This window comes from Solenopsis invicta, chromosome 1 (genome assembly GCF_016802725.1).
Source record: "Solenopsis invicta isolate M01_SB chromosome 1, UNIL_Sinv_3.0, whole genome shotgun sequence".
NCBI lineage: Eukaryota > Metazoa > Arthropoda > Insecta > Hymenoptera > Formicidae > Solenopsis > Solenopsis invicta.
The window spans coordinates 9,325,929-9,353,236 of record NC_052664.1 but is presented as its reverse complement, the minus strand read 5'-3'; the positions used below and the strand labels follow the sequence as shown (position 1 = coordinate 9,353,236).

Sequence of the window (27,308 nt, the reverse complement as noted above, 5' to 3'; positions counted from 1 at the left end):
TTGCAAAGCTCCAAGACGTGAAATAACATCTCACAGAAATGCGATTCACATCATTCGAAAGCGAGAATCTTTACCTTTAATTTACGTATTTGTTGACCGCTGTACGATTTTTTATCACCGAGTCATTTAACATTCACTGAAGTAATAATGGTTTCTTTTGCTTCACTGTTGAATAATTTGGCGAATAAAAATCGTATAACGCTCAACAAGTACGCAAATTAAAGGTAAAGATTCATTTGTTCGAATGCTGTAAACTGGATTTGTGTGCGATTTTTAATTCACGTAATAATAAATAAATTCCCAAAATTCGTAATATTTTTGTCGCACAAAATGCTTTTTGATAAATTTTATTATGATTTATTATTTTTGTCGATGTTACATTCTCTTTTGGAGCGTAAGTGTTGGTAATTCTTTAATTTTGCTGTTGATCGCTCACTCAATTTTTGAAGTCAAAATTTGAATTTCGTGAAAAAAAAATTATAAAACAATCTTCTTGGGTTTATTTTAAAGGGCAAAACCTTTCGATTATCTGAGTTAATTTTTCTCAAAATTTCTTTTACACTAGAAAATAAAGTAGGAAATTCAAGAACAATTTTAAAAAATCAAAAATTTTGCAAATTTAAATAAATCTACGGAGTTGCAAATATTTTGCTATTCAAATTAACGTGAAGTTGAAAATTAAAAAAACCCATTAAAATGATTTATTAAGTAAAAAATAATCCATATTTTTTATGTGTTTTATTGCATTATAAAAAATTTTATTTGCAAAATTTTTGGTTTTTAAAAATCTTCCTTTTCACTTAATTCAAATATTGACCTCAGCAAAAATTGAGCGAGTGTTTAACAGTACAATTAAAGGATCTACTCTTCAAAAAAATGTAACATCAATAAAAATGATAAATCATAATAAAATTTTTCAAAAAGCATTTTATACGGAAAAGCACGTTACAAATTTTGCGAGTTTATTTGACGTGAATTAAAAATCGCACAAAAATGCAAATTAAAGATTCACGCTTTCAAATGATGTAAATCGTATTTCTGTGAAGTCTTTAATTTTTATTTCAAATAAACTCGTACATTATGTCTTACCATATAAAATGCTTTTGGAGCTTTGCAAAGTTTACAAAATATTTTGAGATTTGATACATCTCCATTTGAATACGCATAACTTCGTAAATAATCTGTAAATTGTTTAACAAATTATCAAGACTAGAAATTTAAAATGTTTTTTTTAAGCAATTTTTTACAATTATTTTTGACAAAGTTACACTCTCTTGAATTTTACTTATTTTTGGTGTTAGAATAGATTATGCTTTAATTTTGCTGTCGAGTGTATATGATACAGAGGATTATTTACGTAACGTGAGAGAAAGAGAGAGAGAGAGAGAGAGAGAGAATCGCAAATATATAAAAAAATAAGTTTATTACAAAAAAATGTTTCAAATAAAATTATGATTTTATGAAGGAAGTAAGATAAGAGTAGCATGTTTGATCTTAAAATCATATCAAAGTCAACTTTTCTTTTTTATTAAGGCTCCTGAGTATTCGCCGCGGCCATATTAAAGTCGTGACGTCAGAAGTGAGAAATTGCATAAAATAACACGTAATTTTGTTCGACGTGCCATTTGTAAATAAAGCCAATTTGGATAAAACAGACTAATCAAATGGATTTAAAACACTTTTAAATATCGGTCATGGCTATCCTTTTTTCGCCTGAGCATCTGAGAAATTGGGCCTCTAAACTGGCACTAATAATAGAAGACAATAATAGCAGAAGACAATAATAGCAGATCCGTAGGAAAGGAGTTACGTATAAAATAAATTGATAAACTGGGTATTAAAACAAATTTTTATATATTAAACAATAAAATTATTAAAATTAAAAGACTAGACTTCAACTCTACCACTTTTGTTTTTTTTTGTACTTTATTAATCTACAAGTGGATCTGTTGCGTCCGATGGTATTTTTTCTACCTTAAGGTATTAAAGAAAATGTGAAAAAATTCATTAAACATCCGTCAATATAGTAGTTAAAAATTATGCAGTTGTTGTCTGACGGAGAAGTGTAGCGGTTTATGCAGCACTGCACTTTTGTTTTAAACAACACTACAAGTGTTGTTTAAAATATAATAGAAAATAATATAAACAAAATAGTTTTAAGAAATTACAAACATGTAAAATGATACAATATTATCAATAATATACTCATATATAGTTTAAAATAAATTTGTAAAAGAAAATGCAAATATTCTCGCTTTTCAAAAATTCATGTTTAATAAATCTTATATAGAAAAAGTCATAAATTAGAGATGATAAGAGGATACCACGTTTTTTTGAAAGTAAATACATTGTAAACATTACAGAATTTGGCGGATCTACTATAGCGACCTGATCCATCTCAATAATCATATCTTGCTCTTTGCCGAACTCAGAAATAACCGATGAGGAGGTGGTGAGTGTCAATCCTCATTTTGTTTTTGTTTTTTTTTACTTTTTTACTTTCATTATTTTTTATATTTTTTTATATTATTCAATTGATTAATTAAAAACTTTCAAAATTTTAACAATTGAATTAGAAATAGGCTAATGAGAGTGAGTGCGTGTAAAGAGTGCGCGAACACATGTATTAATGTGTAATCATTTATTCATTTCTCTTAACAAGCAAACGTTTCGACTCACTTTGGAGTGATTACACATTAATATATGATTACACATTAATACACGATTACACATTAATACATGTGTTCGCGTAATCTTTACCCGTGCTGACTCTCATTAGCCTATTTCTAATTTAATTGTTGTTTATATTATTTGTTTTATAATTTTTTAATACGTAAAAATATCTTTCTTATTTTCTCTTTTTTACATCACTTCTCGCGCCTTGCGTTCATTTTTATATTTTTATTATATATTTTTCATTATATAATCTTTATAGTAATAATATTTAAAAAAATTCCTTTATACGTAAAAAATATGTACAGCAAGCACACTTTATGATTGCTATATTAAAGAAACGCGATGTGCGTTTGTGGCTTGTAATATTATTCGTGGTACAAAAGTGAGTATTTGCAAGAGAAACGATTTGAGTTTGATAATCTAGTACATTATTGTTTTAAACATTGTAAGTCTATTTCTGGATTTTGCAATAATCAGTCATAAAGTGTGCTTGGTATACAAATTTTTTATGTATAAAAAAATTTTTTTTAAATATTACTGTTAAGAACATATAATAAAAAATAAACATAAGGTGCAAAAAGTGATGTAAAAAAGAGAAAATAAAAAAGATATTCCTAAAAATAGATTAAAAAATTATAAACAAAATTATATAATAAAGAATAATAAACAATTATAAACAAAAAAATATATATAAAAATATAAAAAATAATAAGATTAAAAAAAACAAAATGGGGATAGACACTTGCTACTTTCTCGTCGATTATTTCTGAGAACGGCAAAGAGCAAGGTACGATTGTTTAGATTGATCAGGTCGCTATAGTAGATCCGCCATTTAAAATTCTCTAATGTTTACATTGTATTTGTTTAAAACAAAAACGTGTTATCATGTCCCCTTATCATTTCTAAAATTTCTCTAGAGATTCTAATCTTGAGCTGAAATGCGACAATTTAAGTACTCGTGTTTATGACTACGAGGGATTGTTTCCACTTTTAAACTTACATTGTAGATATAAAAAAATACGTGTCTATTATTTTTTGGTACTCTACCAAGTTTCAAGTAAAATCGGTGAGTGCCCAAAAAGTAGGTTTACTGGTAAAAAATTAAGAAGTATTGTTTTAAGTTTATACCAGTATTGGCAAATTCTTTTTTTTTATACAAATTTTTAAAGCTGACAATGAGTTTCGACGTTTTCTAAATATTAGTTTGAGTTGATTTTAATGACATCATTACTTATCTACGTACTTTTCCATTTTCGTGATTCTAAATCATTTTTCAAGCAGCTTAACAATAAAGTATGTCAGATAAGAGTTTATATTAAACCTAGTAGATAACCGATAATATAGGGGAGACCGGGGCAAATCGTTAAACGGGGTAATTCGATGATTGGAAATATCGAATTACCCCTTTTTATAGATACATATTAAAAATTTACTTTAAACACTGCAAACACGTCCTAATGTAATGATGTTGCTAACAAAGTTTTGTTGGCAACGGCGTCATATTGAAGTCGTAGTAGTGAAACATGTGTTTTGCGACAGTTGAAGTAATTTCTGATAGTCAGCATTTCTTCAAAATTTAAGTAAGATAATAAGGTTTTTTTGAAAACTTTGAATGTATCGTGTCCAGTTAAATGTATTTAAAACATTTCATGTTTATTTTTTGCTGTGTGATGTCTATTTTTGTCGATCATACGCAATAATGCGCACAGTTGATGTTGGGGCTATTTGTAATACCGAGCACCGGGATGATTCATTAATACTGATTGCAGCGCCTATGGGTAACCCTAACCTTACATTACGAACGTCTATGCTACGCAGAGTTAAGCATTGAGGTAAACTGAAGTTCTTCATTGATTTAGTTCAAACTTGATAATATTGTATTTTAGTAGATAGAACATAAATATGAATATAAAATCGTCGCTCTTAAGGTAAAAAGTTATAAAGCGTTAAAGATTGACACTTGTGAGGTTAGGAAACCTGTCACACCAATAAGACATGCATGTATGTTTGCATTTGTTTTTTGTATACTTATATCGTTTAAATTAAAAAAGTCTTAACAACAGTTTTTTTACAGTTTTTCAAGTTAAAACACAAATTTCGGGATATTCCCGGACTAGTTACGAATTACTTCGGGTTTGGGGCTATTCGTAATTCTTGGCATTGGTCGACATTTTTATATATACTTCAAAGCAAGTACACTTCCATGTTCTATCTATACCGGTATTGTGAAGGGAAAAGTTCAAACCGTCCCATGTTTCTTTTTTTAATGAATATAGGACTCAAAAGATACAAAAGAAAAAAAGGTTTAACGAATAGCCCCGGTCTCCCGTATAACATATTTTATTATAGCAGTCAAAGACAAGTATTCGAATAAAAAAGTTACCACTGTTTGCGGCGATTGTCGGTTGTTTAAAAATTAGTGTAAAGTTTAAATGTCGTTTCATTGCGGCAATCTTTAAATCTGTTGCGGTGGAAAAATTTAGAGAAAAATATTGATCCCTTTTTAATCATGCAAGTCTCCGTCGGTTTAATCAAAAGATATAAACAAGACAACAGCAATTCGGAGTAATCTACACATAAAGAAGAGAAGAGACTGTAGCAGATCGGTGGTGACATTAGCGAGCTTTTTGGAAAAAAAATTGATCATTGCATACAATTTTTAAATGTTTAACGGATCGCCATATAATAATGTTATAACCTTAAATTTTGTTTCTTATTTAAGGTTTTTATTTAATGTAAATTGGATTTTGACTCTCAAGATTTAATCTTTTATTACACGAGATTAGAAAGCCTACATCATAGCGGTTTTTGGTACGGAATAATTTTTATGCAAAGAAAGCACGTTTTTCGCGACATTCCGGACCAGTTGGTAACATGGCCGTAAATGAGCAATATTTGGGGTGGGGAATATTGCCGTCCGTGAATGGCAAAATAAGCAAAATCAATATTCTCGTACGGTTCGCATGCGCACTTTTGTTAAGAAACTGTAAAGAAACTGTTTCATGACGCATGCGCTAAGTGTAGAGTCAAATGCATGAGCGAAGGTAGTACAATGAGCTCTCATAACCCGTAACCGGAACAGGCAATAGGGTTAAACGCTTGTTTTTTATCGAATGTCGCAAAAACGTATTTCTTTTGCATAAAATACCGTATACAACATGGAGCCGAACGCGTTCTTGACTTCGGACGCTATCTTCAGCACTCGGCTGCGCTACACGTGCTTCGCGCGTTTCGCTATGCCTTGTACTAAAAACATCGTCTTCAGTCAAGAACGGCAAAGCTCGGCCCCATGTTGCATAATGTACTATTTGATTTTTAAAATTTCAATTCAAACTGCTCGCCGTATATTCGTCGGACTTGAAACAGTCATAAAACCGGAATAGTAATATTAATGCTATAAGAAGCATATTTAATAATATTTTTCTTCCCCAGAAAAACTGTAAATTATTTTATTACAAAAAAAATAACACCTTAGCCAGTGTTCGAACCTAGATAAAATGTTATTTTTTCTTAATAAAATAATTTACAGTTTTTTTGAAGATATTACAAATGCTTCTTATAGCATTAATATTACTATTCTTGCTTCATGACTATGTTTCAAGACGAATATGCGGCGCACAGTTTGAGTTGAAAATTGTAAAAAAATTTTTAAATTATTATTTGGCACCAAATACCGCTATGATTGATACAAGCTTTCTAGTTTCGTATTTTAATTTCGTCAGTCCAATATAACGGATTATTGTTCAATCTTTTATTTGTTAACTTTATAATTTTTTAATTTTGACTATGGGATTGATTTAAATTTTTTTTGCTTTAAGATATGAGATGCTGAAGGATAAATAAAGCTCTGAAACGTTTATTTAAATAGGTTGTCAATCACTGACAGATAAATATGTAAAATAATTTTTTCCACCTATCTCATGAATGCTCATTATCGGATCATTGTTATATTAATTTGCTTTTACATATATTGCGCATTTATTACTCCTATATTTTATTATGTTAAGTTGCTTGTTTGAAGAGCTTTACGATTAATTAAAAATCATGAAAATATAAAAGTTCATACAGAAATAACGTTGTTAAAATCAACTCAAAATCATTGTTTTAAGTACGGCATCTCAGCTTTAAGGGGATGGATGGTCATGTAAAAATTCATTTTTTTTATTGAATATATATGCACCAAAACATTTTAAGAATTCAAATTTTAAGTCCTCATATTGGAAATCGACATATTAGCGATTCTACAGACAAATTCATACGTGTGCGTTCAGTAGATAGTCACGCGCGTTTTCTACATCTACGCGTTTCAAACTTTAAACGCGTTTTTCTCGAAACTACGTCTTTCAAAATGGCGTACAATATAACTAAAAAAATATTCAATCAATATAGCTGAGACGGTGCATATTTATTTTTCACTAAATTCTCCACCGAGTGTAAAACTTATAAAAATAACTATCTAAACTATTTTTTTCACAAAAATAAAAATTTTATGCAAAAATTAGAAATTTTTTTCAAAACTGCGTAGAATTTTTATTTTAGTACTTTTTACTATCAAATTTTACTATCTTCCGGTGTGCAATTTTATCAAAAAAACAGATTCGTTGGATTTTTTATTTCAGGATAAGATAAAAAAAAATACTGCATTGTACGCTATTTGAAAACCGAAAACTTGAAGAGCGAGCGTCATTACGCCGCCATATTTGAACTAATTTAACTTCAAAAAATTTTTTCCACATCTACGAATTATAAGAAATGTGAGAAAAGTTATGGACAGTTCATTAAAAGTCTTTTGCAGCAAAAAAATTTATAAAAGTCAGCTTTTTTTCGGCCGATTACATGACCTTCCCCCCGTAAGAGATTACACTTACAAGGGCACCACACACAACCCGGGTCACCGATTTTGATGAAACTTTACAGTTATGTAGTATTAGTATAGAAGTACTAAATGCTAAACGGAGACGATGCACTACTCAACCGTTGACGTGAAATCGTTGTTTGAATTTCACCATATAGCTTTAATACCGTAACATTGAAGGAGTTTGGCAAGTAGCAGCGTGGTGTGGCGGACAGCGCGAGCGCCTATAGTTTTGCAGGTCGCGGCCGTCGCGGGTTCGAGTCCACAAGTTTTTTTTTTTTTCTTTTACCCAGTACTCTTATTATTACAATATATATATATATATATAATAAAATATATAATAAATAAAAAAAAAAAAATTTGGATTTAAATTGGATTTATAAAATGTTCGTGGTGTAAATCAGTTTTATGTTTTACTTGTTTTTATGATTATTATCACCCGAAAGTGTGCAAAATTACAGAGCAAGACGACGAATAAATTCATTTGTAATTGTTTTTGTACTTACACATAAATAAATATGCATATTAACTCTCACAATCAAATATATCATATAAATATCTCGCCATCCATATAAATCTATGTGTGTATATATATATATATATATATATATATATATATATATATATATATAAATGTATATAAAGTAAACTAACAAAAGTTCGAATGCAGAGAAGATTTTTTGCGTATTATTATATCTATATCTGTGTATTATTTATTATATATTTTATTATATATATATATATTGTAACAATAAGAGTACTGGGTAAAAGAAAAAAAAAAAACTTGTGGACTCGAACCCGCGACGGCCGCGACCTGCAAAACTATAGGCGCTCGCGCTGTCCGCCACACCACGCTGCTACTTGCCAAACTCCTTCAATGTTACGGTATTAAAGCTATATGGTGAAATTCAAACAACGATTTCACGTCAACGGTTGAGTAGTGCATCGTCTCCGTTTAGCATTTAGTACTTCTATACTAATACTACATAACTGTAAAGTTTCATCAAAATCGGTGACCCGGGTTGTGTGTGGTGCCCTTGTTAGTGATACCAAAATGATCCTATATTCATAAATTTTGTTTTTCTTTAAACTTATTAGAGGTATCAAATCGGGGTTTGTACTAATGTTTTATGTATAATTTCGTTAATAAAACGTAATTTTTTAATTAAAAAACATTACAAAATTAAATAGATATTGTTTCTTCCCGAAACCGTGTTTTTCAAATAGGTACCAAAAATATTTCGAAAACCAATGGATATATCAAATTCGGATTTTTTTCGATTTATTCAACATGAAAGTAAATAGTTTTTATCGTAGGGGTATTTTTAGATCTTATTTTTTTTAACAGCAAAAAAACCGATTTAATTTTAGACAATAATGCGAACTCTTAAATTTAGATAAGTAAAATTTTGCAATAAACGCGAAGTTTAAAAATCGGCTACACAAAGACTAGATTTCAGTATATATTTTAAGAACATTATTCAATTTTGTGTTTTAAATGAACCGTATAGATTCTACTGCTGATACCACAACAGCTAAACAGTTAAGGCTCCTGAGTACTCGCCACGGCCATATTAAAATCGTGATGTCAGAAACGAGAAATTACGTGAAATGACACGTAATTTTGTCAAACATCCCATTTGTAAATAAAGCCAATTTGGATAAAACAGACTAAGCAGATGGCTTTAAAACACCTCTAAATATCAGTTACGACTATCCTTTTTCCGCCTAACAGTCAGTAAATAGTCGTAAAAAGCACGTAAAGTGATGCCTATTCAGACAGGAAAACACACGAATAGCTATTAAAAGAAGTGAAAAATGTACTTTCATGTATAAAATTCAAAGAAACTTTACTCGCTGTCTATTTTTATGAATTTGGTAAATATTCATATTTTCACAATAAAACACATAATAACAAAATGATATGCACGACAACATCTCATCGTCAATCTGTCACGTTTCACGTGTATTAGTTTTAATTTTGTCCGCGACGGAATGTCGCTACCGTCAATGCGGAGTTCTCGGCTGAGGAGTAAGGAGCCTTAACGTATCTAATGCCAAAGGCGATATCTTTTTAATTTTTTAATATTTTTTAATTAAAAAAATACATTTTATTAACAAAACTATATGTAAAACACTAGTACAAATTCCAATTTGCTATTTCTAATACGTTCGGAGAAAAAAATACATGAATAGAGAATTATTTTTGGTGCCTCTAGATATATGTAACCCTTAAGAATTTATAAAAGATAGTTGTTATTTAAAAGAGTTGACCTTGACATAACCTTCAAATGACGTGCTAAGGTCAAATGCGATATTCTTACTCATTCCCTCTCCATAAAACACCTTTCCTTTGAAACATTTTTCATAAAGGATTTTTTTTTTAAGTTATTTGCGATTTTTACTTTATATGAATCACGCTGTATATATAGAATGAGTCTTAAGCAAGTACAAAATAACTGAAGGAGATATTCCTTGATTTCTTTTAGGAAGAGAAGGTTCTATAAATATACATTCTAAATTACTTTGTTAAAAACTTAATATGATTACTCATGTGCATGTCCTTGCCGAGACAGCACACAATATGTATAATAATAAATATATTTATAGATATTTTATAGATATTTTTTATAATCTTATAAGAGGAAACGCATCCTTTGATATCACAAATTTTGTCAAACTTGAAATATGTTGTTGAATACTTTTACAAGGTATAATAACTGTTGTCAATGCGCAATAATTTAAAAGACATTATCGTTTGAAGTTTACCGTGTGCCTATTATACCGAGCCAATAGAAATCATTATTGTACATTGTAATGATTACATGCGCTTGATGTAGAATAGCAATATGTTTTTACGATGAATATCATCTAAAAATATGCAGAAATGCAGAATTAATTACTTTCGAGTAATTCAACTTTTTGGTTAATATGGCCAACTATTTGGTCTATATTTTAGTTTTAGTTCATATTTTTATTTTCTTGTATTATATAAATTTTATTATGTATTTTACAAATAATTTTTTTTATTTTTTACTTTTATCTCCAGTAAAAATCTGAATTTTTTAAATACATATTGGTTAAAGATAAAAAATATTTAATTAGGAAATATTTCGTCGAATAATTTTTTTGAATAACAATTTATTTGATTTGATTGCATATTAAAAAAATTGCGAAAAAATAGTTATACATAGTAGGATCTGAATTCGAAACATTTAGCATCGTAAAAAAAATTTCTTTTGATAACTGATTTTAAAATTGTACACTTTACTCGCTCGGCTCCGAAATTTACAGCTAGTATTGAAAATATATAGTATACGTAACATGAACTAGATTTTCAGTACTAACACTAAATTTTGGAACGCAGTCTATGTTAATGTATAGTAATGACGTCTATCGCCTCGGTATAATAAGCACATAAAAAACTTTAAATAATAATTTCTTATAAACTATTGCGCATTAACAACAGTTATTATATGTAAAGTAATGTAAGAGATATACTACAACATATTTGAAGTTTAATAAAATCTGTGACATCAAAGATTGGGTCTCAGTTTGTTATATTGAACAGATCATAAATATTTATTATAAATATTATGATAAATATTGTATAAAATATTTAGTCTATATTTTAATAATATTCTATACGATATTTATATAATATTTATGATAAGTATTTATGATCTGTTCAATCTAAGATCATAGAAACATTTATAAAATATTTTGTAAATATTATGTAATGTCTGGGTAGTTGAAAATGTTTTATCGATTTCAGAAACTGATTCTTTTACTACATGTATCTACATTACTACATGTATCAAATTTGAATAAAATATAAAAATTTTTCAAAGTTTCGAAATTTTTTTCTCTTTATTTTAAAAACAAAGCAGTTTAGAAACAAAGAATATCCTCTTTTCAATTGTTTGCACTTAATTAAAAATCATCCTGTGCAAAATAGTACGAAGTTGCAACAAGGACATTCCATATAACATCTGTACATAATAAACCCCTTTTGACAGGAGGAAAGAGAAAAGTAGATAGTAATCGATGAATAATTGTGTGTGATGCATAATATATTTACAGGCCTTTCTTGTGTGCATATGAATCAATAATAAAAGGATCAAGCATTTCATGCGACACTGATTTGTACAGAGATAACAAGTCAATGTTTGTATCATTTGTAACTTCGTGTATTACCTTTAGACAAATATAATCTCGACTTTGCTATTTGTCTGAAAATAAACAACACATGGCTATACCAGGCAACGCTTTTGCACAGGAGAGCACACAGCCATTATAAAAAACAAAAGGTGTTTTTGTAGTATAAAATGTGTATAAATCGAGATATGTAAATATATGTATCAAGTGTCTGAGATGATCAGCCCACAAAGTTGCATCGCATGATTTTGATCGAGAATGATAACAGTAAATTTGTAAAGAGAAAAAAATTCACTATCTTTCAACATATATAGATTGGCTTGTTTTGAAATATGTTATTCGATTCTTGTAATTTAATCGCTCGAATAGCATCTTCCAAAAATTGCTTTGCCACAAATCACGATTAGATTTATACATTAAACCATCTATTTGACAGCGAATGCCGGATTATAATATTTATATAACTTTTACAGGGTTGGGTAAGTAAAGTGTTTACTTAAATTTTGTAAAAAAATTCCTTGAGAATTCCCTGATTTTCCATTCTATAGTTTTATTTAAAAAATGTAAATAAGTTTAAAGAAATTTACTAATGTATATAAAATTTTTTATTTAAATTATTTTATTTTTTATTATATCTTTTAGAATTTATTTTATTATATATCTTTTAATGTTTCTTAATCAAAAAATCACAAAGTCACTTGAGTTTTGAGAAAGTAGGGTAAAGGGGGGTAAGATGACAAAGTAGTTAAAATGACAAATTGTAAATTTTTCCGAGTTAATAACAAATAACGAACCGGTGCTTAAATTTATTAGAAACTTTAGATGATAAATAATAAATAATCTATGGTCGTTTAATTTCCATCTGTTCATAAGAATAGATAATATAATAAAAAATATGTTTTGGAGTCACCTATACGTAACTTTTTAGTGTTCGTTCATAAGGAATAACATAATTATAATAAATATTTTTATTTTTTCTATACAATACAATATTGTATAGCTAAAAACGTATACAATAACGTATTTATATTTTTCAATTTTCTTATTGCAATATTTTATATTTCATAACCAAATAAACACGACGACTAGAGATAAGATGACAAAAGTTGTGCATTGGCAAGATAATGCATTTGTGCATTAGTTTTTTTGGTCTTAACAGCATTCTAACTATATGTATAATGCAGTTTTAATCGCAATATATATCGTAATGTATATCACAATTTTAATCATTTTATTTTTGCAGATTACATAAATATTTTTCGTTTTATTTACGTTTTTCTTTAACTACGTTGTAATATTAAAATAGTAGAAGAATATTATTAGGGTCAGTCAAATAAAAACGAAACAGACTGTATAACGAGCATGGCGCGGACGTTGGTAACCCTTTTCTGTTTATGGGCGTGACTTCTATTGAAAATTAGGGGAGAACGATGCGAATGTTCACCGCTGTGTCATTTATTTATTGGACGTACTCAAAGTGAGATCAGCGCGTCGTGTGTACGTCCGACATCACTATGGAGGCCGGCAAAGAAGAACAGCGAGGTGTAGTGCAGTTTTTAACTGTAGAAGGGGTGTCAGGAAGTACAATTCATGCCCAAATGTCTGCTGTGTATGGCAAACACTGTATGTCACGTGCGCGTGTGTTTGCATGGAATAAACGGTTTTTTCGAATTCATTATTCCACGTAAACACACGCGCACGTGACATACAGTATTCGCCATACGCAGCAGACATTTGGGTATGAATTGTATTTCCTGACACCCCTTTCGTAGTCAAAAACCACACCTCGCTGTTCTTCTTTCCCGGCCTCCATAAACACACAGAAAAAGATTACCAACGTCCGCGCCATGTTCGTTACACAGTCTGTCTCGTTTTCATTTGACTAACCCTAATATATTATAATAGATCTTTTTTATTCATAAGAGTACATTTTTAACTTTATTTAACTTTATTATATAACTACGACTATTTTTTACCTTACTCGGTATTAAAAGTCATCTTACCCGCATATGAGGGCAAGATGACAAAATTGACATGTCATAAAAAAATTTTAATTTAAAAAAATTCTAATTTATTTAACGACTTCTAATTTTTACTGATAATAAACAAAGTTTTAGTGAATAATAAAAAAAAAATAGATTGTTATTTTTATATTATCACAGAAATTAACAAAAATCAACAAGACTTAAGGTCAGCATCTTACCCCCTCTCCCCTAATAAAAATAAATAATGTGCACTATTATATAATAATCTATTCATATTACATGGGTCTAGTTCATCAAAATTCGAAACATGATTAAATATATACAACAGCATTTTGAAATGATGTAGGGAAGAATAGGTAAACGCGGCGCAACAAGCAATACGGCACATTCTTATTATAGCAATTTGTATTGTCCAATATCTCGAATTTAATATTATTTAATGCAACTAAGATATATACAGAATTTTTAAAAAAAATTTATCTTTATTTTTTTTCTTATTTTTTTATTTTTATCGATTAAATTAGTTTGACATACTTTTCTTATAAAAATTGCATCTCAAATAAATCTATATAATTTCATTTCTTCAAAATCAATCAATGACACATTACTGTGTTATTACTATTCAACCCTGAACTTTTATAACACATATAACATTTTAAATTTGAAAAATATAAACAATCAAATGGATAAATACTATAGGATTCTTTGATTCTCTGATTCATACATTAGATATAAAGATTTTAATTAATATACGGAAGAATTTATAATTGATTCTAATAACTCTGTATATTGTATATCTACTATATTTTTAATTTTGTATATATAATAATACACTAACGTTACTTCAATAATTGAAATAGAATAATGAAAATACCTTTTAATTCATGGATCATAGTCTCGATGTCCTTTTCGGATGTTGTAACAATGGATGCGGAATGGAAATTGGTCTCCATATCGATGCTCTGGTTTACCGCTTTAGTGCCGCTCAGAAGATCATCGTCTAAGATATCAATATCTAACCTCGAGTCATTGAAATCTCTTGGCGAATCCATCTCGATCTCGGATACACCCCTTGGAGTATCACTGGCTTCGCTGGATTCAGATGAGCCATTCTGCTCTTGCAGTTGTGAGACTCGTTCGCGAAGCTCGTATATTATCCGAGAGGACTTGTCACTCTCATCTAATTTCAAAGAAACTGCTTTCCTTTTCTCAGATAAATCGTTCGCATCGCTAGCTGCTGATTGTCTGTCTTGTAATTTTGCTTCTTCCGAGAATCGATCTTTCGTTTTATCCACTTCGTGAGATTCTTCTTCAAACTTCATTCTATTTATTTCGGGAGATGAATCGTCCGCTGCGGAAACCTCCGCGCCCAAAACCTCAGTGATCTCTTCCGTAGCACTCGGTGCGGTTTGAGCACTCCTCTCGTTGTTTTGTGAATTGCTCGCAGAATAGAACGATGATTTCTGTGAGATTTCATCCAGTATTCTCAATATATCTTCCGACTTCTGAGTCGTTTGATATCTCTCTGGCAAGTTCGCGGATTTCCTCGCAATGCTTGCCTTTGAAAAATCATCTTTGTCTAGAATTTCGGACACCTCGAGGCTCTCTTCAGAGATGTCTTCGTACTCTGGATCTTTTAGTATATCAAAAGTTTTATTAATATTTTCGATTCCTGGTGTGTTTGATATCGTAGTTTCGTTATTCTTCTTGGCTGTACCAATCGTTGTTTCTTCTTTAGCTTGTTCAGTCCGCATCATAGGTACTGCATTATCCGTTTCCGACTTGGGAGAAGTATCGCGCGAGGATGCAACGGTTTTTTCTACAGTATCCAATCCACTCACTACAATTTCCACCAAGTTATCTAATTGCTCACCATCCGAACTGTCTTGTTCCGAGATTGATTTCAGATATTCTTTTATTTCTACGAGCATAACGCCTTTGTTTCCTTCCACAGCACGTTGACTTTCGTTCTCGTTTACATTGCATATGACAGATTCATCGTCTTCGGCCAACTCAACTTTGGCATCAATTTCAAGTTCAGATAATACATTATCCTCGGCGCTACTTGAATCTAGTTCTGTTATTATAATTTCTTGCATTTTCGACACCGATTCGCGTGAACTTTCCTCGTCAATTTCCACATGTAAGTTTACATTTATGGCAGATTTATCATCGGTCTTATCAACTGTTCGTAACGAAGTATTTATTATTTTTTCGCGATTATTATTAATTTTATTATCTTTACAAATATTTACAGAGACCGCATTATTTTCACGTATCGCTTCGACATTTGTTTCGCTTTGCGCTTTATTATTTAACATCAAAGCATCTGAAAACGCTTCTGTTCGATTATCTACACTGATATCCATTTCACATAAAAATCCTTTAAACTGGTTATTCACATTTCTATCATTTTCTACAATATCCTTAACTCTATCTAATAATTCGGCCATTGAATCAGAAATTACGTTATCGAGTTTTTCAGGGACGCTTTTCTCTTTATCGTTTTCTCTAGCAATTATATCCAATATATCATCGAGTTCGTCATTACTTTTTACATAAGATTGTGCTATATCGTTGAACATAACATCCTGTACCGCAACATTGGTAGATTCTCCCTTTGGAAAAAAGGCTAACATGTCAGCATCGCTTAATACATTGCTTTCAGCATCTTGATTTGTCGTGTCATCGACGCGTAAAGCATTCATTTCCGAGAAATTATTTAAAGCATTATCCCAACCCAATCTCGAATTCTCAAATTCTTCACCCACTCCGATGCTAATTTCATCTTGTGGGACTTCAAACGAATCGGACGTCGTCCAATCATCCTTATCACCAGAAATATTTTCCGCACTGACTATGCATGATCGATTTTGACCGGCGCATTGTTGGGTATTATTAGGCATCTCTATTTGAATAACTTCATCAAGATTCTTTAATATCTTCACATCATCGGTAATGTTAATTTTGACTTCCACCTTGGGAATACTTCTCGACGATTTTAAATCTGTATCGACAAGTAAGTGCGAGCTCTGATTTGAAACCAAGCTAGATGCGCTTTGAGAATCGTGTTGCGACACTGTTTCCTTTGAACGATGACCGGCAATGATGGGAGATTGCACTGATGCGATGTTAAAATGTTCGGAAAGTTGCAAAGAATGCACTTCTCCTGCTTGAGCTTTTACAAGATTTTCCTCAGGTACTGTTTCACTTAAATCTTGTTGCTTACTTATATTTGTGTTCACATCATCAATAGTTTGGGTCGTCGTATTCTTCGTAAGATCAAAACTTTTTCTGCTTTCCGACTCTTTGGAAAGAATTTCAGAAATCGATTTGATACCGAGCTCGGAGGCCAAATCGTTCAACAATTCTTCGTTTCTACTTTCTAATACTGAAGTTGGTTCGTTGCCACTTGCAATTTCAATGTGTTGTGATAGTATAGATTTCTCTATTTCATTCATAATCTGTTTGCTTTTGGCTTCATAATCGATTTCATGAGATGAATTAGAGATGGTGGAAGCTTCTTCTGGGATTATTGCCGATATTTCATTATTTATTTTGTCCGATTTATTATGGCTCAAATCATTAGAAGATATTGATTTTTTATGATTTATCAACATGGAAAAAGAATCGGTATCAATTTCGTTCTTAGCTTCTTGTTGTTCGTTTTCAATATCAATTATTTGGTCGCTAAAAACTGATTTAGATATTATTTCTGATATATCTTGTGACGTATTCCTTTCGTCATTATCTGTTTTAGACTTCTCATTCGATTCATTACTTAAACGCGACATTATTTCTGAAAGTGCCTTAATATCTTTTTCAATGGAACTTATATCCTCGCTTAAGTTCTTATTATTCGATTGCAAAAAATCCAATTTCCTCGAATAATTAAGTATACTGGAATCAGTAATACGCGCAACATTTTCCGTAGAATATACGGATTTGATCGGAATAGAGTTAGAACCGACACTTGTTATTTCCGGAGTTTTAGATAACACTCTACGGATTTCCGGTTGTGATTGATCAACATTAGTAATCAATTTATTGTCTACCGATTCAATGTTAATAGTGCTGCGGTCTTCAATTCTATCTGATATCGTTCGCATCTCTAATTCCGATTGCACCAAACTGAGATCCGTTTTAGCATCTCCTGCATCATGTGATACGCTAGTTTGTTTAATATCTCCAGTGAATTCTCCGATTTGTTTATGCATAGAAAAAGCATATTTTATAGAACGTGCATCACTTGAAGTTGATGATGCTAAAGTCGATGATGCTAAAGTCGATGATGCTGTCTGAATTTTATCATATGCTTCTATCGATGTATAATCACCAAAAATAGATCGAGTGTTATCATGGAGATCCGTAGAGCCTTTTAATTCGAAAGCGTTCGCACTCTTAGTATCTGCAGATTTTGTAGATTTCTGAGAACTATCTCTTTCACATTTGTTATCGCTGTACGCTATAGGCATTACAACTTTCGATAAATCGTTTTGCCTTCTCTGATTTCTCGTTAACAGGAGATCAGATTCTGATCTAGATCTCAGTAAATCACTGCTCTTGTAAATGTCCTGTATTCTCTTAAGCGGTATTTCAGGTACTTTGAAGTCAGCCAGTGACTTTGGCTCTATAACTAATTTATCCGCTTCTTTAATAGCTTTCTTTGATTCCAACTTTTTGCGCATCTCGTTGATAGTCGTGTCATATTTCTGTGATAAACAGAAATTTTATTCAATAATAATCAAATAATTATTCGCATATACACACTTACCTCAATTTGATTCCGCAGATTTGCTTCTAGAACACGTAGTTGTTTCTTCGCTTGCTTCTTTGCTTCTCTTTTTAGACGTGCCATTTCGAGACGTCGAGCTGCTAATTTTTCAGTAAGATTTCCTATCCTTCCCTCGACATCGCTCGTATCGGACGATATGGTAGTATCTATAAAAGAGTATAGACGTCTCTCTGATCGTGATCAGAGTTTGAAATTATGCAAAAGCTACACCTAATTGATATTTAATAAAGTGACGATGTTATAGTTATTATAATCTCGACAAAGAGTCTTGGAACTTATTTGTCTTGATTTATTACTACTTAATTCAAAACTTATCAATTTAATTCAAAACTTATCAAAGAATCACACATTAAGGATGTTTTGACTATATAACTAAAAATTAATAAAAACTGCAGGCTTCTTAGTTTCATTCTTTGTTGTTCCTAATCAACAATTTTTGACATAACTACAAATTTTGGCTCTAAAATCAGCTAGAAAAAACAATAAATAATTTGATTTATAATGGTTTAAAATTTAAATGATTCCATATGATGTTTTGCTGCAAAAACAAATAAACTTTTACACAAATATATATTAGATTTTTATTAATATATATAAAAAAAATTAATTTAGTTCATAACTATTTCCTCATCAAATTTGCAAATACATACTACAAAATGAGATTTTACATAAAAATCGGGAGAAAACAAAAAACTTTTATAATTTTTAAACCAATGAGATCTGTAGTCAAATTTTACAGATACTCAAACATAATAATATAATAATCTATAAAATTTTTAGATTTTTTGTAATGATTTGAGATAATATATTCATCCTTAATATAAGTTAATTGATCTTATATAAATGCATTTAAGTTACCCCCTCCTTGCTGACATAAAACATTAGATGCTGCCGCAATAAGTTTAAGTGCTGCCTGCTCCATACGAGTAACACGGTCCTCTTCTACTCTTAACCTCGCATGCCACGCCATCCACTCCTGGACGCAGTTCTTGCGCGATGCAAGTGCAGTTTCCCGTGCGTTCAAAATTCTAAAGAGGACAGAGGAAAATGTACAGCTCCAAGAATATACATGTGCATGCCTGTTGTACGAATTGCCTCTGTAGAGAATCTATTTTTACAGTGCTTTACTCGATGTGGCAATGTGGAGATGCACACAGTTTATTATTAGACTTCCCAGCACACGACTCTAGTGATTCAAGATTTTATCAACGGAATACACGCATGTCGAATTAAGCAGAAGTTTCTGAATATTTGACTAAAGCAAAAATGTGACAAATGAGTATACGCATATGTGCACTTACTGTTCAAATTCTCTGTCTTGCGACCTAACGACTATAGATTTCGAGAGATTTTTCTCGCTTTCTTCAGAACTGTGATGGGAAACGGCGAAAGTATTAATCTGAGATATGGATGCATTTTGAGTATCCTGCTCGTTCCTGGGAAGACCTTCAGTATTCTCAAATTTTCTGTTCAAAGCTTGAAAGGATTCATTTTCCTTGCTCTTGCTTATTATTTCACTTGATAATTTAGAGTTTTTATCCTTGATAGTTTCCAAATGCTCGTTAAGCGTAACAAGCGCCTGAAGCGAAGTTTGACTTTCATTGAAATCCAACTCGTCTAAGACTGAACTTTTCTTATTGTTATCTAATTGAAGCAATTTTTTCTCATTCTCCACTTTCGTTCGTTTATCGTGATGTTTGATAAGCTCCTCTGATATATGGGAATTTAATTTGGATCTCAATGTATTTTCCGTTGATATACTAGAAGATGATTTCGTTTTCTGATGCTTGGCATTTTTACGCTTGGAGCTTGCTTTTAGGTCGGCATTATGTTGCAGTTTTTTAGATATATCTCTATCGTTCATGATAGTTTTGTCACTCTTTTTAGAATTCCTACTTATACTCTGTGATATCTCAGAGATTTGGGACTGCGTTGTCTTTGAAATGGTATCTTGGATTATCGCGCTTATATCTTCTTCTATAGATTCACTGTTAGTAGTTACAGCATTAGAAGTTAATGCCTTCTCCTTTGCAATCATTGCGGTTTGTATAGAAGAATCTGTTCCTTGCGACATTCTTGACTTTTTAGACAACACTTCCACTAACGTATCAGATTCGGATTTTATACTAACATAATCGAGTGCTGACGCTTCCACTTCTCGTTTTGGTGACTGCGATAGTCTGATTTGGTCCTGATTTTCCAAAAGCCTAATGTTTATCTTCATAGGATGGCCTTGAATCCGTTTTGATTCCATATCCAGCTGATTTTGCTTCTGTCGTAAGATATCCGCTCTAGGCATTTTTTCTTCATATTTTCGAGATCTCAGTTTCGATATATCGCTTTTTTTTTGTAATTGTGTGGGACTTTTCTCCTGTTCCTTACTCTCAGCTAGGTCAAGTCTCGCCACAGATGTGTTGCTTTCTTCGGCTAAACTTATAAATATGTTAGATTTCAACAAGTCAAATTTAGATGCGTCACTCTCAGATGCTTGTAACCGTGTGTCGATCTGAGACCGATCATGTTGAGATTTATCCGAATCAATCAAGGAGCTCATAGAGCTATTACTACGTATATCGTAACCCTTCATAGGACCTGACAATCTTCTCGGTGATTGGCTATCTGCGGTCCTCTTTAATTTTGTTAAGATATTCTTTGTTGACATTTTCTGATTAAATATGTCTCTCTGTTTTTTCAACATACGCTTTCGTTCTTGGCTTGTAATTTCATATAAATCTTTTAATCTTTGAATTTCTGCCTTTTCTTCTTGTAACCTTAGAAGCAACGCTCTTTGTTTCTTTTTCACGGAACGACTGTCTTGTCCAGTATCTTTTAATGCACGTTTTTGTTCTTCTAACTCCACCAACTTTTTAGTTTTGTCAGACAATGTTTTCTCTTTAAATTTAAACAACTCTTCGATTTGAGAGCTTCGTTGATTCTCGTCTCTTAAGAGCCGTGCTATCTAAAAAAAAAATATTAAAAAATATCCAATTAATGTACAATATACAATAATAAATTAAATATTAGACCGACAGCTGAATATAACGTAAAAAATAAAAAATGCTCTTAGTCAAAGTGAAGCTTAGTGCTTAATATTTTTAATTATTAAATATACTTTTTAATTCTATAAACTACTTGCCGATATGGTTGTCAGGTTTCAAACATAATTATAAAATAAAGTTAAAAATATCTCAAATTAATTTTGATTTGTCACATTTAATAATGATACTATTACAAGCATCTTAAAAAACTAAAGAACTTATTGCAAAAATTATTATTCCAGTCATATTTCGAATCTGGAACTCTCATTCTGTGACATATTATGTCATGTCAATTCGAGACAAATTGTGACAATGTGACAAATTTACCATAACAACTAATATTAGGCACACCAAAAACTTAAATAATAAAATGTAAGCAATAAGAAAATCAATAATTTGGATTTATTACCGCCTATATTATGTTTTAAATTCTTCATTGTGATTAGCTAATTTGCTTAAATTTGCCTAAGAGCCTAAACAGAATGATTGACTTATAATCTTAAGACAAGTTTTATGACTTAAATCGTTGTCTTTACACAATAACTATCTTGTGTCTCAAGTCTGAAACTCAAAAGAGATTTTGTTTGTAACTTAAGACTTGAGACACAAAACAGTTATTGTGCGTTACTAAAAACAAAGATTTAAATCATAAAACTTATCTTAAAATTATAAGTCAACCATTCTGTTTAGGTCCTTAAAATTAAAACATATTTAAATTGATAAAAAAAATATGTATTATTAAGAACCAAAATTCATTTTAATCAAAGATTTTTTTTCTTATTTAACATACGTAGCATACATATAATATACATATAACATATATATAACATACATATAATTACAAATGCAAGTGTACATATATAATAAAATACAAATTACCTCTGAGTCAATATATTGAGTAAACGTGCATGTTACTCCTCGAGTCGAAATACTAATTTCAGTCCCAGTTTCCGTTTTTATAGACGAGGTAGTTTCGTGCAAACTAATCTCCGACATAGTCCTTATTCTGCTGGGTAGTGATATCTCTTCTATTTGGTCCAAATCTTCGAACTGTTCAGCTGAATCTAAAGACAGCTGGGGAATTTCGTTTTCCCTCAAAAACGATTCACCGGTTTCTGACAATCTATTTTGTGCATTTCGTTCGTCCGCGGATATATCTGCCATGTATGTTTGAGTTGCTATATCGTTCACCGTCTGTGTTTGTACTTCCGCTTTTTTAATCACCGCTTTATTAAACTTTTCATAATTAAATCCATAATTCAATTCATCAACATTGCTGCGATTTGAGATATAATGCTCTCTACTGAAATGGGCCTCAACGTTTGATTTTCGAGGCTCGGCAATATCTTTTTTTATATATTCAGTTGGATTCCATGTTGCTGTAAAAAAAATATTCCGAATATTTAGAGTCATTGCATCAGTCGCTGAACAACTATTAGTAAATAACCGCGATCAATAAATGGTTTATTTTACAATTGTTAAAAGTTTTCTTCCTCGCCGATTATATTACTTTCAGATCCTAGATTGCAACAAAATTTCCAACAAAGCTTGCAAAATAAACATTCTGCTGACTATTTAACAAATGACTATTTAACAAAAATATTAAAATAATAAGACTTTAAAATAAGTTACAAATTGATATTTTTTACATTTAATTTTTATACAATTTGATTAAAATATTTTTATTTAAAAATGTAATTATATTAAGTTTTTATAATAGTTCATTGACTGATGCAGTAACTCTAATTTTCCATATTTATAAATAATTCCATTGATAATAAATATACTTTTCTCAACGGCATCATTATCGATTGCAGCAGCTGCGCAGTCTTCTACAATTTGCATGATCTTTTCTTCATCATTTTCATTAACTTTCTGTGAAGTCTTTTGTTCCTGCATTTCGCATTTAGTGTTATACAAACACTTTTCAACGTCCATTACCTGTCGAAGAGACTCATTGTAAGAATCATAAAGATGCAATTCTGCCTGAAATTGCATATGCAAAGCTGTTGGGTGTATCTGAAATTTCAAAGTACTTTTACTTTATAAAAAACATTATGATTAAATAATGAACATGACGTGTTTATATTTACCAATTGTACTTCTTCTTCTTCTTTTTCAGACTTCACTATTGGCTTGTACTTCGGGCATCTTGCGTCTACTTCTGAATCACTGCTCTGCATCAAGTATCTCCTTCGTTTCGATCTGAGCATAAGTTTCATTTTTTCCGGTGTCATTAAATTATGAAATTCTGGTTGAGAATAGCCATCTCTGAGAGAGATTCTCCTAGGATCAAACAATGCCTCTGGCAGTGTGCTATCATCTATCCCGTTTGAATCATCGTTAGTCGTAGTTTCTTGAGTTGTAATAACGCTTTGGAAACACGACTCCTCGTCTTTTTTAATGCTTGTGCTTGCAGACTGTGCTATGGAATGTTCTGCATATTTGAAATTCTCCGAGGTTTTGATTGATCTGACAGAATTAATGCTTTGTTTATCGTCCATAGCTGTTTCGAGACCTTTACTTTTTGATAGCTGTGTAGAATTTGTAGGATAAACGCTTATACGACTCCTGGAACTGTTTGTTTCAGACATAAATTCAACATCTTCCGAGGATTCTAAATTAACATTGTGTTTATTTTCGCTTTTGTTACTTAACAAAATTTTGTTTTTATCAGACACTCTCTTCGTTTGCTCTTTATAGCTAGTACTTAATTTGTCTTGCTTCAACTGTCTATTATCTATATCAGATTTATGTTTTAAATCCTCTATTTCAGACTTTTGCTTTAAAAAATAATGGCTTACATCTTTAGATTTATTTTCAGTATTGAATAAAACGCCTATATTATTATCTCTCAATGTGACTTTATCTAATATTTTCCAAGATGGAAAAACTGGTGTATACGGTTCATTGCTAGATATTTGAGTTTTAGATTCCAGAGAATCTTTAGTTAAATCTACAGACTGTGCATTAAAGAATCTTTGTCTTTTATCATCTTTCTTAGCAATAGGTGCTACGAAATTTTTATCTTTTGGTTTTATCAACAAAAAGTCATTACTTTTTGTAGCATGGAATAGTCTATCATTTTTTGATAACTTTATGTTACTTGTATCGCTAGCATCTTTTCTGGAGATGTGTCTTGGACTTCGACTGCGTTTCACTTGGTCCTGTATGAGTTCATCTCTCTTCGAAGAATCATCCTTCTTCATTCTCTTTGATCTGTTTTCTTTTTCTCTGGAGCTGTCTCTAACATGTTCCTTCTTCTTACTCAAATTAGATGCTATGGAAACATTTGGTGCTTTCAACGGCTCTATGCTTTCACAATTAATAAATGATGAGCCATCTGAGGAAAAGTCCAATTTTCTCTGTACTCTTTCACCAGTTCTTAAGTTCTTATCAGATTTGTCATGTGCAAATTCCTTTGCAGCTATTTCAGATTTGGTTAAAGGCAGTTCCTTTGAAATAGAATTTTCTCTGCCAGTGAAATCTAGCGTTTTGGGGGAAATTTTTAGATCTGGTACTTTCAATGGTTTGATGAAATCCATTTTTTGTACAATTTGATTTTGTGTATTCAAATTCTGTGTACTAGTTGCTTTTAGTACCGAAGAAGTCAAACTACTTTTTGCTTGAAAACCTGAGTGATGTACTTTTGTGCATAAATCAGTAATATCTTCTAAGGCGAGTTTTTGTTTCACTGCGCTAATAAATGTAAAAGGATGTGGCTGCACAGGATAATAAGATAGCAAATTTTCTAAGCTTTTTATGTCAATTGCGGGCATTTGCAAATCAACTGATTGCTCGTCAGAAGTCTTCTGTTGCGCCTCGAGTTCTCGGGTAATCTGTGCTGCCTATGATAAAAAAGCTATATGGAATTTCATACATGCTTATAGACAAAAAAGATAATAGATAGATCACTCACGACAGCAGAAATCTCGGCGCGTTTGGCGATAACATCAGGATCCGAGAAAAACACATATCTTTTTTTATCAACGGATTCCTCTTTATGGCCACTACTCTTCATATTTTCATTCTTGAATTATACAGATAACATTCCATAAAACTATCATATTGTCATCCATATTCCTCAAGAATGTGTGTAATTATAGTGGACTGTAATAGCACCTAAATACAATATAAAAATACAAGTTAATAGTTATTAGAGCAAATTATATATCTCTTTATAAATATAAAGATATATTTTAAATTGTTAAGTATATAAAATATATAATATATAAAACATCTCTACATTTAGGAAAATCACCATACTAACATAGCCCTCTTAAAATGTCATCACCTTATTTTTAAAACTAACCTTATTTAAAAACTAAACATTGTACTTTATTAATACTGATAAAACATGATCTGATTAGCTAATTAAAAAAATAAAAATTCGTAGTTTCTATATTCATAGCTTTTTTCTATATAAAATCTGCTAAAAATAAATTCTTGAAAAGCAAAAATTTGTATGATTTTCTCTCACAAATTGCATAGTTTAAATGATAGTGAGCATATTATTGATAATATTAGATCATTTCACATGTTTGTAGATTCCTAAAACTGTTTTCCTTATATTTTTCTCATTTATACTTTCCTGGTAGTGTGGCTTGAAACATGTGCAGTGTAAAAGAGTACACCTAAGAACAAACAATAACTTCAAAATCTTCAATTATAATGTTAACAGATGTTATGATTTTTTTTTACATTTTTTTTAAGAAGAAGTACCTTAAGAGAAAGTAAAAAAAAGAAATAGACAATAAAGATCCATGTATAAACTAATAAGATACAAAAAAAAGTATCAAGGTTTAATTCTTTTAAAATCATAAACTTTGTTTAATATACAAAAATATATTTTATATAATCAATTTATTTTATAGTTAAATCATTCCTTATGGAGCTTTTTAAATTTTACACTTTCTGCTTACTAAGTCAGTTTTAAAGTGCAATTTTTCAAACACTTTTTTGGGTTATGTTGGGAAAACATGAACTATTACAAAATATGAAATAATATTATAATATTAGAATAAAAACTGCTAGCTATATTATCTAATAACAGAAAAGACACTTTCTAGGTGTATTCATATTTATAAAGTTTTATTTTTAGCTTTTGTTCAAGAAATATTATGTGAAAACAAAATGTTATGCTAGTATTGGTGACTTTCATCTAATCAAACAATCTCATCATTTACAGAAGCACTGTTTATCCGAAGATCTAATAAAAATTAGGAATTTATGAATGAGCACAAAACTGACTATTTTATAATATATATATATATATATATATATATATATATATTTCATTGCCTTGTTTGTACCTATTAATGTATTTTATATGAGCTTGAAATATTTAAATAAAAAATGTAAACATTTTTTAATAACAAAATATATCTTTAAATTTAACCAAATAATTACATTGTTTACAACACTGTTTAGGGTAAATCTTACAATCAAAATTGATAATTCAATTGTTTTACAATATTTACAAAAATTCCATCACTTTGTCCTTATTTATTTATATTTCAATTGTTTCCACAAATTTGAAACATCTAAATAAAAGATGTTTTCTTAGTACTTAATAAATTTTTACATTTAATAACAATGTTTTTATTTATGACAATGCTGTTAGTCACAAATCTTAAATCAAAACTACACCATGATCAAAACTAAAAAATTTGTAAATTTATTATTTTATTAAACATACTCTGTCATTCTGCCTTAGTTATTTTTGTTTTATTGTTTCCATGAGCTTGGAACACTTAAGCAAAAGATTTTCTTAACAATATATAATCTTTAAAAAATATAAT

General features: G+C 30.4%; 1 protein-coding gene across 5 annotated transcripts in view; it reads right to left on the bottom strand.

Moving 5' to 3' along the window:
* The window catches only part of LOC105206403 (centrosome-associated protein 350), a 31,958-nt gene that overhangs the window by 3,285 nt on the left and 1,365 nt on the right, over positions 1-27,308 (bottom strand). For 3 of the 5 annotated variants that reach the window (XM_039446203.1, XM_026131457.2, XM_026131456.2), the window contains 8 exons: positions 25,427-25,629; positions 23,601-25,355; positions 23,295-23,526; positions 22,387-22,886; positions 19,771-21,428; positions 19,328-19,497; positions 18,449-18,639; positions 14,549-18,386 (listed from right to left, as the gene is read on the bottom strand). In XM_039446203.1, coding sequence (XP_039302137.1) covers positions 14,549-18,386; positions 18,449-18,639; positions 19,328-19,497; positions 19,771-21,428; positions 22,387-22,886; positions 23,295-23,526; positions 23,601-25,355; positions 25,427-25,528 — 8,446 coding nt within the window. In that variant the 5' untranslated portion in view covers positions 25,529-25,629. Of the gene's footprint in view, positions 1-11,728; positions 11,764-14,548; positions 18,387-18,448; positions 18,640-19,327; positions 19,498-19,770; positions 21,429-22,386; positions 22,887-23,294; positions 23,527-23,600; positions 25,356-25,426; positions 25,630-26,916; positions 27,051-27,308 lie in introns of those variants that run through there. The other 2 variants (XM_039446211.1, XM_026131459.2) reach the window with 2 other exon arrangements.